This window comes from Crassostrea angulata, chromosome 4 (assembly GCF_025612915.1).
Source record: "Crassostrea angulata isolate pt1a10 chromosome 4, ASM2561291v2, whole genome shotgun sequence".
Lineage (NCBI taxonomy): Eukaryota > Metazoa > Mollusca > Bivalvia > Ostreida > Ostreidae > Magallana > Magallana angulata.
The window spans coordinates 6394083-6410858 of record NC_069114.1 but is presented as its reverse complement, the minus strand read 5'-3'; the positions used below and the strand labels follow the sequence as shown (position 1 = coordinate 6410858).

The 16776-nt window shown below is 34.2% G+C and overlaps 2 protein-coding genes across 2 annotated transcripts in view; one reads left to right on the top strand and one right to left on the bottom strand.

Annotated features, from left to right (window-relative positions):
* Window positions 1-16776, top strand: part of LOC128179670 (uncharacterized) — a 28808-nt gene that overhangs the window by 2062 nt on the left and 9970 nt on the right. The window contains exon 2 of the mRNA XM_052847181.1: window positions 13621-14023. Coding sequence (XP_052703141.1) covers window positions 13621-14023 — 403 coding nt within the window. The remainder of the gene's footprint in view (window positions 1-13620; window positions 14024-16776) is intronic.
* LOC128179649 (uncharacterized) lies at window positions 6344-10192 on the bottom strand. The gene is made up of 3 exons (XM_052847158.1): window positions 7270-10192; window positions 6783-6902; window positions 6344-6637 (listed from the first exon to the last, which is right to left on the bottom strand). Exons 1-3 carry the CDS (start codon window positions 10122-10124, stop codon window positions 6469-6471), a joined length of 3144 nt encoding a protein of 1047 aa, XP_052703118.1. The 5' UTR covers window positions 10125-10192; the 3' UTR covers window positions 6344-6468.

The following is a 16776-nucleotide window of genomic DNA, read 5'->3' as shown; positions in this document are numbered from 1 at the left end:
TGTCAATTTAGATATTTGTGTGGGGCGACTGTGACTAGATTCATTTGATATGGAGTCTAATTTGAATTTCATTTTGGGTAAGAAATTTAAGTTTTTAGGTAAGAAGAGTTTTATTACATGTATGGACACAAATATGTATGTGTTAATGACCCCCCTACCCCCCCCCCCCCCCCCCCCCCCCCAAAAAAAAAAGAAAAAAACCGACACATTTTTATAATGTTAATCTTAATTTTAAGAAATACACACAAAAAAAATACCATGATATATAATTTAAAATTTTTATTCAATTATGCTAAAAATTAAATGTGTTTCTTGTATTCTACATATTTTTTCATATTTTGTGAGACATACATAAAAACATGGTTTAAACTTAAATATGACACAATTTGCGAAGTATTCGTGAAGTCAGTGGGTATAATTAATGAATGTAAATATTCGTAAATGCTAGCGCTACGCCTATAAACAACGTTGAAAGGTCGACATACCATGTACCATAGTGACAATTCTTATTTCCTAACACCGTAATCTAATCTAAGCAATCTAATTGTAGTTTGATAATTTTCATTTCAAACAAAAAAATTGTTGTGGTCAGTTTTGTTTTGTTAAATTTACACAGATTTCCCCAAGTTAAACATTTTTTTTCTTCCAATTTACACATTTTTTTCCAATTTACACATATTTCCCAAAGTTAAACTTTATTTCCCCAATTTACACATTTTTTTTCCAATTCACACATTTCCCCCCAAGTTACACATTTGTTTTCCACTTTATACATTCTATTTTTCTTTTATTTATCGATATCGTTGGTTAATTTGACTTTCGCAAGGAAGGGAATTTATACATGTAAATTGTGTGTTGGAAATGCGCGTGAAGATAATCCTTAAAGCTGCTTGGTCCGATTTTATATCAGATTTTATGCATGCTTTTAAACGATGGCTATGCTTAGTATATGTATAATAATAGACATTGCAGTAGTTTTACCCGTCAATTGTGCCAAATTTCAATGAAGAAAAATACGTACAAAATTTGCTAACAAAACAAACGACATTAAAAGGTACCGCGTTATTTCGCCTCATGTTAAATTTCACCCCTGACGACGAGACGGGTATGGTTGTATTACGACTTTGACATCGCTTTAAATAAAGGTCGAAATGATCATACAAATTACAAATAAACATGTGTACGTCTTGTTCGTTAATATTTCCAAAGTCTGCTTTCTTTACAATCGATGCATAGCATGCAGGTTGAATAACCCCAATCATTCAGGGGACGAAACCAAGCGGTTTCCTTTTCTAAACATTCCCGTGATGCATTTTGGTTTGTTTTTTCGTTTGCCCAAAGAAAAATTAATTTTATTTACTTTGAATATTTCTAACTTTGAAAGGAGACTGATTCTGCTGGTGTAAATAGGAGAAAGTCCATAACTTTCTAAGATAAATGATTTGTATGGAAAAAAATTTGATACTGTAATTACAAAAAAATCGGACCAAGCAGCTTATAACTCTATTTTTTTTGCATGTAGATAAAGAAAACAGGGAGATTCAGTCATAAAAAAGTTGATGATCTTCTCCATAATGAAAATAATTGGTCATTGTAACATTAATGACCTTAAAATTCTCGTTTCTCCCTTTGTCAAACCGAAATAAACATAGGATGATAAAAAATAATGAGTTCGGCGGTTATCCAATGAAGAACGCCAGGGTCACATAATTCATGGCAGTGCGAGAAAACATATGATTTATGAACATTTAAAAATGCCCCATGCGTCTTATTAACTATTTGCATTTAATATGCGAATATTGTACATGTTTTAAGATGTCAGTCATCTTCGGAAGGAAGTAATAATTCGGTATTATGGCATTATTAAACTAAGTAATTAGTTGGCAGTTGTCGGTTTGAATAAAATTCTTTTATTGTCATACAAACAAAACAAAAAACCCTAAAATAAAAATTCGACCATACGTATGGATTAAAAGACGGTTGGGTAACAGTCACCCCCTGCCTGCCTCCCCCACCCCCTCTCAACCTCAACGTTAATTTGTTAACCCTCACCCAAAAGACACTTATTTTCGTAAATTGCGATAGAAATTGTAACACAGCACAAGAAAATTTATAGAGAATTACATAATTGATATGGAATGGAAGTATAATTATAAGCTAGATTTGGGCACTCATGGAATAGTTACGACTCTAGACCCGCCATAAATAGCGCCCGTTTTTTGGCCAATTCTGAAGACATGAAATGAATTAGGTAGTATTCTTGTTAACCAGTCATTAATAGGATGTAATGATCTACAAAAACCTCTTTCCAACAGACCGCTGGCTTTTTGATGTGATAGATATAATAAGCACGGCATATTGAACAATTAACAATGCCGTTTTACATGGACTATTACAATGCTAGACTTTCTATTCCCTATCTCATTAATAGCTTCAAATCGACAGAATCGTAACTGATTGATTTTAAAAAACAATATTTTATCATGCAATATATCACATCAACGGTTGGGATAGCGGCATTGCCTATATAAATCCTCTCCGACTGAATAATTTTATATGGTAATAACTGAATTATTATATCATTGCAAAATGTAATAAAGCATAATTTTTTTTTTAAGTTCACGTGCTCTTCTGACGTCACTTTATTTTTTATTTATTTATCTATTATTATTTTTTTGTTGGTTTTAACAATTATATATTTTGTACATGTAACTCATGTACATGTACCATCATTGTATGCTTTGAGGGAAAAAAAAACTTAAACTTGAAACTTAAAGTTTATATATAATTACCTTGTCTAGGGAGGTGGACAGTGGTATTTTTGTCCAACACAAACTCAATATGGAAATAAAGAATTAAAAAGTAGTCTCTCTTTGTGATTAATATAGGAAACTTGCACCAAAACAAATGTCATTTCAATTTTCAAGTTTGTCGGATGGACATGTGTTTTTATATTTAAATACCAAATTTCTAATTACATGTAGGATTGTCTGCACGGCATACTAGTTAAGAGTTAATTGGGGTCTCATTTATTCCCTTTAAAACACGAATTACCACATTGCATTTACTCACTTCTTGTATGGTTAATGCATGTGTTTTTAAAATTAATTAAGTGGTTAATCATGAATTAACACGAAATCATTAACCTTGCTAATTTAGCAGGATTTTGTATTAAAATTCCATTCGATTACAACTGGTTCAGTAGGCATTCACATTTTGGATTCTTAACCATCTTGGAGAGAGAGAGAGAGAGAGAGAGAGAGAGAGAGAGAGAGAAAGAGAAAGAGAGAGAGAGAGAGAGGGGATGAGGTCCCTTGCTACTTAACTGGCATCGTTAAAAGGAAAGTAATGAGTCAGGTTTTCGATTTTAATACATTTCTGTAAAATTGCAGACATGAAATCTTGTTGTTAACATTCGTTAGGAGAAATGAACTGCCATTGATGTTATGGCGCCGTTTTTCATTTTTAAAACATCCAAGTGACAAGTGACGTCATACATGTATGGGGACGGTTTTTGATTACAGTCACGGACATAAAGAATTAACATGTTATTTCTCATATCACAATTCATGTAATCCGTTATGGCTTTGCAATTTTATATTTTGACTTAATTTGAAACAATAGATTCTTTTGAAAAAACTTTTTGATAAATGTTATTTTTTTAATATACTAGTATTCGATAACTCTATTTATATATGATTGGTGTATAAAGCAGTGAAAGTTATTCATACCTGCTTAAATACTTGTAATTAAACTAATAGACGCGCCATACTTTGACTTTGCACAAATATCGTAAATGAAGTTTACATATATATATATATATATATATACACATGCGTGGATCCAAAAAATTCTAAGGTGAGGTGGGGGGGGGGGGGGGGGGCGACGGTTATTTGAGTTGCCAGGAAGGGGGGCGGTCTGAGATATATTTTTTGTTAAATCTATAATGTTAGAACCATTTTAACAAGAACTTGGCTTTTTGGTAGGACATATTAATCAATTTCTTGCATTGAAACAAGTTAAAAATGACGCTGGTTTCGAGTGAAATATGCATAGATTGCGTAATCTTAGCTTAGTACCCAGAGAAATATTGTTGATGTCAAAGAGCCATGGCTGGTTGGCCAGCAATGAAATAGACATGCCTACGTCACATTGCTATTTGACACAACTACACAAAGTCCAAGCTCTTGTCAAAATGGTTCTAATTTAAAGAAATTGGAATCCCCCCCCCCCTCGCCCCGACCCCCTCCCCTAATTCTGCTCATGCATATATATTTATTCTAATTAACAGTTTCGACATCTTTGTCCTTGCTATGCATTACAAAACTAGAATTTTGATTCATTAATAAAATACTATTAAATACATGTACATGTATTTATTAGCGTTGAATAAATAAATAAAAAACAAACGGGCATGACCTTTTTTGTCCAGCAGACGACCACCACTAAGTCATTCAAACACCTTTAGTATGGGGGATCTGTCAGGTGTAACCACCGGCTAATCTTTGACAAAGGATTTGAGGCTTTATTTTACAGAAGAAAAAAAACTACAAACACCTCCTCCATCACTGTAGATAGATTGTCAAACATTTGTCAGCGATCTCTCCCCATTGCGAGCTCCGTGTGTAGAACTTATCCCGGTGTTGATTTCCACCACGTATAACACAACATGCGGGGTGTATGCTATGTTGTACACGGGGTGTAGGCTACCGAGGCGAGAAAACGGCGTCGAAGGTACGATATTTGTCCAATTAATTAACTAAAGGACTTATTTTGTCAAAAGCAGTAGGCTTACGGAAGAAAGCATGAATTACGGAATACATAGAAACGTTTTATTCCATTATACATGGTCTAGTTTTCTCAAACACCTCAACACAATTCCGACAGTCAGGGTGAGTTTGACCCTGACGTACGTTAATGATCAAATATCCGGACAAAGGTTCCGTTTATCATCACTGTTTTGTTACTAACAATTACATACCTTCAGTGTTTGATTATTCATAAATTTTCTGTGAATAAAATCAATCGAATACAGAAATATTTGCGAAAAAGTGATGTTGTACACGGGGTGTATACAACGTGTTGTACAAGGGGTGTATACAATCGGGGTTTTTTTGCAGAGACTAGTGCATAAAATCAATGGAAAATGTTTAATGCTTATTTATTTTGATAATGTAGCTCTTTATATTGTCTTGGATCATTCTAGATTATCATGTATAGAGCTTGGTTAGCACAACACAAGGTAGGTACAGACTTTTAACAGAGTATATTGATAACTCTTTTGATCAAATGTTTTAAATTAGTCCAAAACTGCTTTGTAGATGGAGATAGAAATTGATCATACAGAGGAAGTTCATGATGAAGAAGAATCCTTTATATGCGAATTTTGCTCAAAGTCATTTAAACACAGATCGTCCTTGTATAGACACCTGAATGCTCACAAAAAAGAACTGTTTAAATGCAATCAATGCCCAAAAATATTTGCCACGCGACATTACTTGAATCTCCACATCAAAAATGTCCATACAGAGCCAAGAAACCTCCTCTGTCCTTATTGTGGTCGAGCTTACCACACTTCATGTGCATTGTCAAACCATATAAGGTTTAAGCATAAGGGTGGGGGTAATGAATGTAGCATATGTGAACGTAAATTCAAAGACAATTACGGTTTAAAACGGCATTTGTCATCTCATGAAGAAAAGGCACAGCACTGCTCCATTTGCAATAAAAACTTTAAAAAGTTAAAAGAACATTCGAAACATTGCACAAAGGAGAAATCAGAAAAGAGGTATACTTGTCATCATTGCGACAAAAAATATGCATTGAGAAGATGCCTGAAATTGCACATTAAAAAAACCCATTAAACCACTCCTTCATATCCTTGCTGTTGTGGGAAATTGTTTAAATACAGGTCCTCTCTCAACAGACACAAGAAGGCGTGTTCAAAGTCTGGTATTTGAGTATTTTGACTAGATTAATCCTCATATCAGAACCTGTAATTTTTGTTGTGTTCTACAACAGAATAAGAACTCGAAATTATTAAATGGGAATTTGACAATTTTGTTAAGCAGTTAGCTTAATAATTTCGTTTACAGACATTTTCTGATATACTTGGTTTATTTCGAAGAATTTGATATGTCGGGTCATAAATAGCTATTTCTTTTTCTTGCTATGTTTGTGTTTTTCTTCAGTTGCATATGTATTTCAATTTGTCATTTTTTAAATCTTTGATATATTATAAATTATAGGAAATTTCAAACAGCTATTGAAAGAAACTAGAAAGACTTGTAAAAGCTTTAAAAATATCAGATTTCATAAGGCTATCGTTATAATTGCACAATTATCTTTATTTTTTATGGTATACTGCATAAAATTGTCTATTTCTTACAGTCATTACATGAACATGTAAAAACAAATGTCATATGCATGTCTTTATTTCCATATTTGACGTCTTGATGTTCCACAGTTCTATATTTCGATACCAAGACGTTTTGTAGGTAAAATCTTTGATTCGTCTGTTTTGTGATATTGACGTACTGGCAGAGCACCACGGGAGGGAGCTTGCGGACCTGATACTTTTCCAAATTTAATGTTTCGTTTGCAGGTTTTTTTCCTCGGAAGGTCAAAAGCATGATCTCTGAAAGCATTTTTTATGTACATGTATAATCTGACATATACGAAATTTTTAATTTTATGATAAGAAAAGATATTTCATTTGTCATTACATATTAACTAACAAAACCAGAATTATTATATTGACAATTTACAGTAAAATTGACCACCTTGGCACAATTGTTGTCTTGTTTATTGAATCTATTGTTTGACGTTCTTGTGCTTCTGAAGAATCGGCATCATATGAAGGATATATCCCACTTGTGCGACTAGTTCTCATGTGAAAGCCCCTGCAATTCGAAGTTAACCCAATAAAAACTATTTTATTTATTCGATAGTTTAAACTGTTTGACAATTTGTATACATTTACCTTACAAAAAGTGAAACATTTATGAATAATGCTTCGCTATTTGGTATTTTCATTTTATATACAGGGAAATATTCGCCCGTCTTATTTTCGCTCTTTTAGCCCATGATGTCAGCGGACAGAACAAATTCCAATATATCAAAGTTCTCTCTTTAAATACAACCTGTCTCTGGGCGAATTAAATACAATCTAAAACTGCGTAGAAGGGCGAAAATTATACGGGTCGAAAATAACCCTGTATACTGTATTTTCTCTAATCCATTATATTTTGTATTAAAAGTTCAATATACCTGTTTGGATTGCTTTTACAGGACATAACATCCACAACACTGGACATTAGTGATGGCACATCCCTTGCTTTAATAGAGACTTGAGAAGTTGGATACAATGACTGTAATATACCGACAGTCGTTTCCGCAGCAAGACTGCCAATAGATCTTATATTAAACGAGTTGGTTAAATTGTGCATTTGAATTTTAGTATCAATGTCAATTAACATTCCTTCAAATGTGACTGCTGGTGTGCCATTTAAGTAGCGGCCATGTGGTGGAAAACAAGAGAAATCTACATCTTTTAATAATAATTTTCTCATTGCAAGAAGTTTTCCAATACGTTCAATCGCAGAGATACCCGGCGTATCACAGGCATCATACCATTCTCTTACTATTTTTGTCAATGCAGCAGAGTCGCTAAATCCGTGATCGTTCATCCAGGTTTCCACCTCTTCAGAAAAGTGCGTGCGGGCGTTCGGAACGCTCTGCTTATCAATTAGATCTTCGACGAATGGCAATGTTAAAGATGTTTCGTTTGATTTTGCGCATTCTCTCCAGGCTTGCGATGATATTCCACAGAAACCAACTGTACTTGTGCGAACTCTCAGATGGGTAAGGTTATGTGAGCAATCGATGCTTTTGCAAAGTAAACTTCCACTTGCAGTATTGTTTTCTGGATATGAAAACCAGAATGGAATTGTTTCTGCTATTCCCTCAACTTGCATCGGACTTGAAAATGGTTTCTCCGATTGCCATTCCAACAAAGCAAAGGGGAATAAATACTTTGCATAAGCAGATCTTAAAGCAAGTTTTGGGTATCGTTTCGACTGAATAACCTTGGTCGAAAGTTGTTTAAGAGAGCTTGGACTTTTTAGTCGAAGTACTCTGGAGTTTTGAGTAGGTACAGTGATCAATCCAAAAAGTTCAGCTAGATAATCAACTTTGAGATTTTTTTTCCAAGACTTTCCAAATTTCTTGAATGTTTTTGGAACTCTATGCTCAATTGACTTGTAAATAACATTGAGATCTGTATGTGTGAGCTCCCAAAGTGCTGTCACAGAGCAAATATATTTCTTTAAATGATCGGTAGAACGTTGCTCCCATCGTTTTAGAGTACTTTGATCAGTTTTGAGTGCTTCAAGGATAAACGAAAATAGCGTCTCATCAGCCTTAATTCTTTGCACTGATTCTGGTTTTCTACCACTTTCTTTTGTATCGCATTCTTTATCATTGGAAGCCTGTGAGCTTGTTATGCCTGTCTCATTCATAGCAAAATCCACTTCAATTTCTGATCTGTTTGTTTCATCTAAACCTATGTGAGTTTTTTCATATGTGGTCTCAGAACATCTGAATTCATTGGATACTTCTGTGATGATAGATCGGACAATGTCATTTTCTTCAGTATTTAGTTCATTAACAACCGAATCTGGAAGCCAGTTCTGATCTACGGATGTTAAATCTTTTTCAGAGTTATTGACGTCCATTGTATCCTTGCTCTTACACCATACCCTTCTGTCGACAGGAGTTGCAATGTCAGAAAAAGAATTTGCAACTGTAGACACTTCAAGAACTCCATCTTGTCTTTGCTTGATACATTTGTCTTCCAGTGGACATTCGGGATCACTTTTGTTGATTTCAGTTATTTTTTTCACCAGTTCATTCTTTGACAAATGTTTAGTACTTTCCCAAAAGTCTTTCTGAAACTGATATATAGTTAACGGTTTGTGCATAGAGTCACGATTCATGAGTTGTATCCACTGACCATCTGTTGCAAAACTCAACACTCTAATTCCATGTTTTGCACACTCTTTCAAAACATGATCGGTAGCGCTTCTCATCAGATCAGAGGTCAACTTGTAGTCTTTTAGACCATAAGCAATTGGAAGAGAACAAGGCATTTGTGTAGAAGAGTCTCTATTCTTATTTGTAATCACCCACACCATTATTTCCGTTGCTCTTTGTCTTAGAATATCGTAACCATTTTTAATTACCTTAACTGCATCGTCCAGAATGTGTAATATTTCAGTGAAATGTGATTCACAATGAGTTTGTTTTCCCAAATCTCGCTTAGCACGAAGATAGAATTTATTTTCAGTCTCCTCTGTAGGTAACCTATCTGCTATTGCTGTACATGAAGGTATTTCGCAAAGAAATTCAACATTTGAGAGAGTAAATTCTTTTATTTTTCTCCTGATTTCTTTAACTCGGGAGCCATTTCGAGTTGGTTTGGTAATTTGTTTTCTATCATAATCTTCCAACGTCTGATTCCAGATACAGTCCCATAGATCTTGTGAAAATGTGACATTAAAAAATGTGGTGCTTTCCCCTGAGTATGTAACATAAAGTAACCGATCTGTGTTCAATACACACATCTCAGCAAGACACTGGCATACGTAATAATCTGGAAGACTATAATGGACAGGAGTTTGCTTCTCTGATGGAAAAGGGCATTTTATTTCAACAGCAGCTATCACTTTATTGTTTGTGGATGCCCGAATACTTCCATCAGGTGACACAACACAGAATATATCGGCTGTATCTGCAGGAAGAACGTAGCACCCTTCTTCAACAAAAATAGCATTTGGATAATATGCAGGTAAAAATCTGCCTACCAATGTAGCAACAGCATCGTTTTCATGCTTCGTTCCATGACTAAGACGAGTTTGTATTTCTTCCGAAATAGGAGAATCGACATTTTCAATAAATTTTGCGAAATGGTTCTGCTTTTCTTTTAGTCCTCTTAAACCTATGGCCGAGTGCAAAGTGCTACCCGTTACACACGCCTGTTTGCGTACTTCAAACCAGATGTCTGAACGTTGCTTAACGTATCTTGGCTCTATTTCCGTGAGGGCACCTGTACTCTCTCGCAGCATTGCAATATTCTGTTGAACTGAAAAGTCAACTTGGTTATCAACGGCATATGGACTAATAGATTGTTGTATATAACTTGAATAAGACAGCATGTGCCCTATTGTTGTCAGAGCATTGTGAGAAAACTCGCTCAACCTATATAGGGATGCTTGAAGCCCGCTTATGACGTATACATATCTTGATTCTTTCCAGTTGTCTCCCCCCATTCCTTTAAATTTGTTAAGTCCAAATGTCTGTCTGACAACAAGATCTCGCGTGTCTTGTAAACGTGATGATATTGTTTGTACAACATCAGTTATCTGTGGAATAACTGCTTTTATTGTTTGCTCATCTGCATTTCTTGTGAAATCATCATTCATGCAAAGACTACTTTTTATCTCATTAATTTTCTCTACATCATGAGATAATTTTTCCTTTCTTTCAGTCAATTTCTCGCCTCTCTCATGACCAAACATGTCAACATCTCCCCCCTTTGTGTCAATTCCGGCTGTGACCTTTTAGCATCCGCACATAACATGTATTCATTATCTTTGACAACATCCGAACTTTTTAAAGCATCAATAACAGGAAAAAGAATTCCAGGAGGGATTGTATTTTTAAGGTGAACATTGCTTGTGCGAAATTCTGTTAACTGACCAATGCTTGGAACCGCAAAGTTGATTTGTGCATTTTTGGGATTAAACGTTCCAGTCTCAGCTTGTTCATTTGACATCTGACCAATATGTTTTGGTCCTCCCATGAAATACAGAAACTTTGCATGGAATAATCTGTAACCTGTTTTCCAAAACAGTTTTGATGTGTCCGAATACCTCATTTCTGAAGTATTTGTTGTACAAAAAAAACGAACAGTTTCCATAAAAAGCACAAAAGATAGATTGTGTAATGGGAAAGAATCATCAACAACACTTTTCATGAACTTTGTAAAATCAGTACAATATTCACTTTCTTGCATTTTTGCGAAGAAACATCGGAACAATTCAGTGTCACTTTCTGAAATGTGTTTGGACTCATTGTCTTTGTGAGGAAAATTAGAAGGTGACTGAAAGTTTGTTGGAGAATGTTGGTCATTATTTGTGTATGAACTAAGCTTCTTTCTTTTGGGAGTTCGAACTTTTGAAGGAGTACACTGATGCTTTTTACTAGAAGGGGGTGTATTGCAATGCAAGTTTCGTGATTCAGTAAGTAATGCATATTTGTTTTTAGTTGCCTTGAAAGATATGCGCTTTGGTTTATTAAGCCAGAGTCTTCTCTTTTTCCGAGACATTTGTATACATGTTTTCTGAAACATAAATATTAAAAAGTAAAATACAAGGTGTAAAATATAACGTTTTAATCTTAATTCATACCCATATATTGCTTGTTTATAAATAGTGATATATAATATCGTCTTCTTCTATTTCTAATTGATCAGTCGTATCAATGATGGAAGAGATAGACATAATAAATATGATAAAAGCAACATATGTTATCTGTTAAAGAATATGAACTGCTTTTTAAGATTTGTCAAGACTCTAGAATGTCGTTAATTCGTTATAAAAAGCGATTGTATACACCCCTTGTACAACACGTTGTATACACCCCGTGTACAACATCACTTTTTCGCAAATATTTCTGTATTCGATTGATTTTATTCACAGAAAATTTATGAATAATCAAACACTGAAGGTATGTAATTGTTAGTAACAAAACAGTGATGATAAACGGAACCTTTGTCCGGATATTTGATCATTAACGTACGTCAGGGTCAAACTCACCCTGACTGTCGGAATTGTGTTGAGGTGTTTGAGAAAACTAGACCATGTATAATGGAATAAAACGTTTCTATGTATTCCGTAATTCATGCTTTCTTCCGTAAGCCTACTGTTTTTGACAAAATAAGTCCTTTAGTTAATTAATTGGACAAATATCGTACCTTCGACGCCGTTTTCTCGCCTCGGTAGCCTACACCCCGTGTACAACATAGCATACACCCCGCATGTTGTGTTATACGTGGTGATTTCTGTACCGTGAGGTATACAGCTTTACAATGGCCTTTAAGTTTATTTGACGAACTTATTTTCCCTGGAAGTAGAAAAGTTGATATGACATTTGTTGGAGATTCTGTGGTAGGGAACGGAAAAATGTATGGAGAAAACAGGAATGTGTACTCTCATCGGCAGGTAATTATCAGTGATTGAAAAGAAATGGCCAAAGGAAAAGGGGTGACATTTTTTACGATTTATTTAGTGTTTCTGCTGGCAAGATTTGGTTAGAGACTGTTTTATATTTCTTAACTTTAACATTTCATAAAAGTTTTGATATGAACGTTTTGGACACGCAATCTTCTTAGTCCCTGACTTATATGTATCAACAATTTGCTCAATCTATGTTGTTATGCAATCCTATGGGAGGAAGAACATTCTAAATATAACCATTACAAATTTAAAACAATATTGAATAGATTTAAAACAAAGAACTACCATCTCCCAGTTGATTTGAGGTCCGAATTCTGAGAACATTAGCCATTTCTGTAACATTAGACAACAAACTGACGAGAGTCCAACCATATATCAAAATGCTGATAAAATGTTTACCCCAAAATATATATCTGGCGACTTTTTTAAAATTTAAGAATTTAATATATAATTTTGTAAATATCAACAGTTGACTAAACTGAATTGATGTAATCGACAGGTCATAATTATCGTTATTCTTATGACAAACTTTCACCTTAGTTTACAAGTGTACCTTTATACATATGTGTACTAATGATCGGAAATAGAAGACCCTGTCCCTTTGGTAAAATGTATTAAATTGAATTGACTAAAGCCGTCTTTTCTCGTTCTGTTAAGCTTCTAAAAATCAATAAATACGTTAACATCAGCATAACATTTCTTCTGATAAAGTGAATCAGATGTCTATAATTTTAGGGGTGTGGTGACAATAGCCTGCTTGGCTTTGTCAGGAAACAACACAATCTGGGATTTTCTTCTTCAGCACAAATCTTTCTGTTGCAATTTATGCTTTAATGTACACAGTAATATTTTAGATAACTTATATATGTGGTAGTAGTTAAACGAGCGCCGGCCAAGTGTCGAAGACGTGTTTAAATTTGTTAATTAAGGGTTGGTCTGAAGTACATTTTAAAAATATAAAGAGAAGAAAAAGTTGTAGGAACCACGCTTTTCTCTGCCCAACCCCTCAAAACCTCATTCATTTCTAAATTTATCTCTCGCTGCTGTTCCACCATGACGATGGGATTTCACAGTTCTGCGTGACAAAAATGTTTGATTGGCACCAGTGTTACTCATTTTTTAAAATTCGAATGACAGAAGAAAGCCCATAAATTATGCTTATCAGTATTCCTTGCATGTGATTGTCAATTATAGTCTTGAATATTTACATATGTAGCGGAAAGAAATGAAAACCTGTCCTTTTCAACATTTTTTGAATAATTTCACGGTTAGGACCAGCCTAATTCAATTTTCTTAGAATCTTATTTTTTTTTAATCATTACAGCATAGTCTCAACGATTCAAAATCGAACCGGAAAAAGCGACATGGTGGGAAAAGTTCGAGCCGGACGCGGAAAAAACCCGGACATCATGAACAGGAGCCGGATGTTGTGTTAACTGTGACAGCAAGAAACAAAAGACATACACACAGATCTCATCATCCGGAAATGCTTAACAATAACATTGACGACGGTTTCATCTCGGCCTTTGCCACCAAGAAACCATTAGAGAGTACTTTAAGCCGTGAACGCGCGGCAAAGGAAGCGGAAAAAATTACTGTGCCTCTACGCTCAAGGATGCGCAAAAGTCGGAAACGATGTCTAGTTCCCATGGTGATAATCACAATTCTAATTTTATCTGGGTTATTATCTGCTGTTATTTTCATCTTGGTCAGTCCGATCCAAAAAAGTGAGTACATTCTTAACATTCATTGCAAAAAACCCCTTATATTGGTTAATTTTGGATAAGTGGAATTTTGGCGAATTTCACTCAAAATTTGCACTATATAATTATATCACCACATATATTTGAAACCAATTATTGTGCCAAAAATCATTTGTGGTAGTTGAAATATTGACTCTTTAATCAATATACTTAATTAAATTATTTAAATTTTCTACCGCATTGTTCAATTTGCAAAATCGGCAACTTCTTACTCGCACAGAGGGGCAGTTTGATATAGGTATAAGGACTTTTGTAGATAGTTTTGTTAACATATTTAAATAGGTCATATCATTAATCTACTTGTTTGGTTATATTTTAGTACTGAGTTTTCAGTGCAAGTTAAATGAATACGTTGAATTCTCAAACAATTATATTCCAATTAATAAATGGGTTTAATCAAATAACTTAACAAGTACCAAATATCAAGTACCGATGACTTCGTTTATCATATTGTTAACTTGAAGTAAATAATACGTAATAGGTTTCTTTCTGCAAAGGAAAAAATGACAACATGTTCAATAAAAATGTTATTTGTATAAATAAATCACAAAAAATAGTCTTGTTTAACCAGCTTGAAAACAACAATAAAACAATGTCGCTTTTCTGTGTCATTTGATTAGGGCATTAAGATGTCCCCTGTTATGATCTATAGGTACAAAAATGATTGAAATAGTGCTATAGTGAATTGTTATAAACGACGCACTTTATAAAGCCAAACCAAGAAACATGATTCGAACTTTTTGCCCTGTTGGTTTAATTTTATGTGAGCATTGAATTGACCTATAGAGATATGTTGTTTTCTCACAAATCTTTTGAATCTATCTAAGTACTATAAATGGCTACTATCTATCGAGTAAGATGCCCCTGCAGTAGACATTTATGTCGATTCACTATCGGAGAGGTCGGTAGGGGACTTTAGTTATGGCGGGGTGTCTGGAACAAGTTGGCGTACTAACGAGGACCAATAAAAAAGGTCGTTACATCCAACGGTTACAAACACGTTAACGATGGTGGATTTGTTTTCTTTTGTCTGGGCGATTCTCGTTCATATCATAAATACTGCACTGGGTTACAGAAAAGGGCCTCCTGTTCTCCATTTTATTGTGTCACGGTTCCCATAATTCATTTTAATTCTGATAACGTTTTTGACAAGTTGGGGACGAAATAGTCTGACACTTCATAAAAACAACTCTCTCTCTCTCTCTCTCTCTCTCTCTCTCTCTCTCTCTCTCTCTCTCTCTCTCTCTCTCTCTCTCTCTCTCTGTGTTAATTTTTTTTTCCAATCAGACATTTACTTCTCCCTTTCTTCTAATCACTCTCTAAATATTCTGTTTTAAAAATGATTTCCTATGCCAGTTAAGAGAGCCAGGTTCTCATGGCCATTTCTAAACTATAATTATATGGAGAAGAAGAGCTTTGTATAAAGATACGGGGAAAATGAAATTTCAATTTAAAAATTCATGTATATGGAATTTTAATTTTCTTTACTTAATAATACTAACTTACTATAAAATTAATATTTTAAAATGTCACATTGGATCTGGTGGTTAATAAGTTGGCCATACAGTAGCCTTACAAATCTGTAACAATACTATTTATTTAATCATTGTGTGTCCCAAAAAGAGAACATCGATTATATCTGCGCATCACGCTGTATTTTAGAGAGTAATTAAGACTAACTTTACATGTAATATTTTTATTTTTTCCGTAATGATGTTTCGCTGCATAGAAAACATGCAAGAGAAAATCTTGTCATCGTAAATAATCTTGCAGTTCAACTCTAATTACATCCATATTCATTTCCCCTATTAGTTTTGAAATCAACAAATGACAACTTTAAAGACAATAAATGTTTTATCCCTATTTATCACTATGTTAAACTGGGCGCGCTTACGAGGGCGTGTCGTCCCAAATGTCGGAGAAATTTATGTGAGATCTCGCGAGAAATCGTGAGAATTATTTTAATCAACAAGAGGAATGCGGCCCACTTCCTTGTTAAATGTCTTATACATATCTTTTTATTTATTTAACTACGCTTCTCAAATTTCCAAAGAAGTTCATGGTATTTTAAGAGATTCTCAAGGTTTAAACTGAGTTGTTTTTTTGTGATGGAAATATCATAAGTCCACACCAAAACACGTGCTTTTATCTTAAATTAACAGCTATTGATTAATTTTATATATCTTTTAATTAACAATGAAATTTTGTCGAAGTTCAATTCATCTTTTAATAAAGACGTATTCAAAATTTCAAAATGGAATTTGAGTACATTATATCATATATAAACTTCATACTGGGAGTTTTAGATGTTCTAGAATTATCTGAAACCTAAACGCCTCTGGCTAAAAAAGATGACAAATGACTGAACAAATAAGAATGGCACAGACAAAATGTAATAAGGACATTGACCAAAAACAAATCCGTAAGATACATGTTGGAATGCGGATGCATGAGTTTTGCTGTTATGGATATTCAATCAAGGTATCGTTCATAAAAAAAAAAAATTACTAATTTAAAATTTAAAAAAAAAGAGCAAGAGAAAAATCGGCACTCTTGTAGCATATGTAAAAATGCGATGATGCTATTTTTCTTACAAAGGAGATATATAGATATACACCATTAAGAAGCCACAAAACAATGTAATTAATTAGTGACCAATGTTACTCTGACACGGTGAATACCTTGTTAGACTGGTGACCTTGACCCCAAAACCCTAA

Bases quoted from the DNA above. Each gene is read 5' to 3' on its own strand.
- LOC128179649 (XM_052847158.1), bottom strand. From the start codon at position 10,124: ATGCTGCGAGAGAGTACAGGTGCCCTCACGGAAATAGAGCCAAGATAC. The intron at 6,903-7,269 runs GTATATTGAACT...TTCGAATTGCAG, and splicing joins TGTAAAAGCAATCCAAACAG to GGGCTTTCACATGAGAACTA. The intron at 6,638-6,782 runs GTGGTCAATTTT...AAATGCTTTCAG, and splicing joins AAGACAACAATTGTGCCAAG to AGATCATGCTTTTGACCTTC.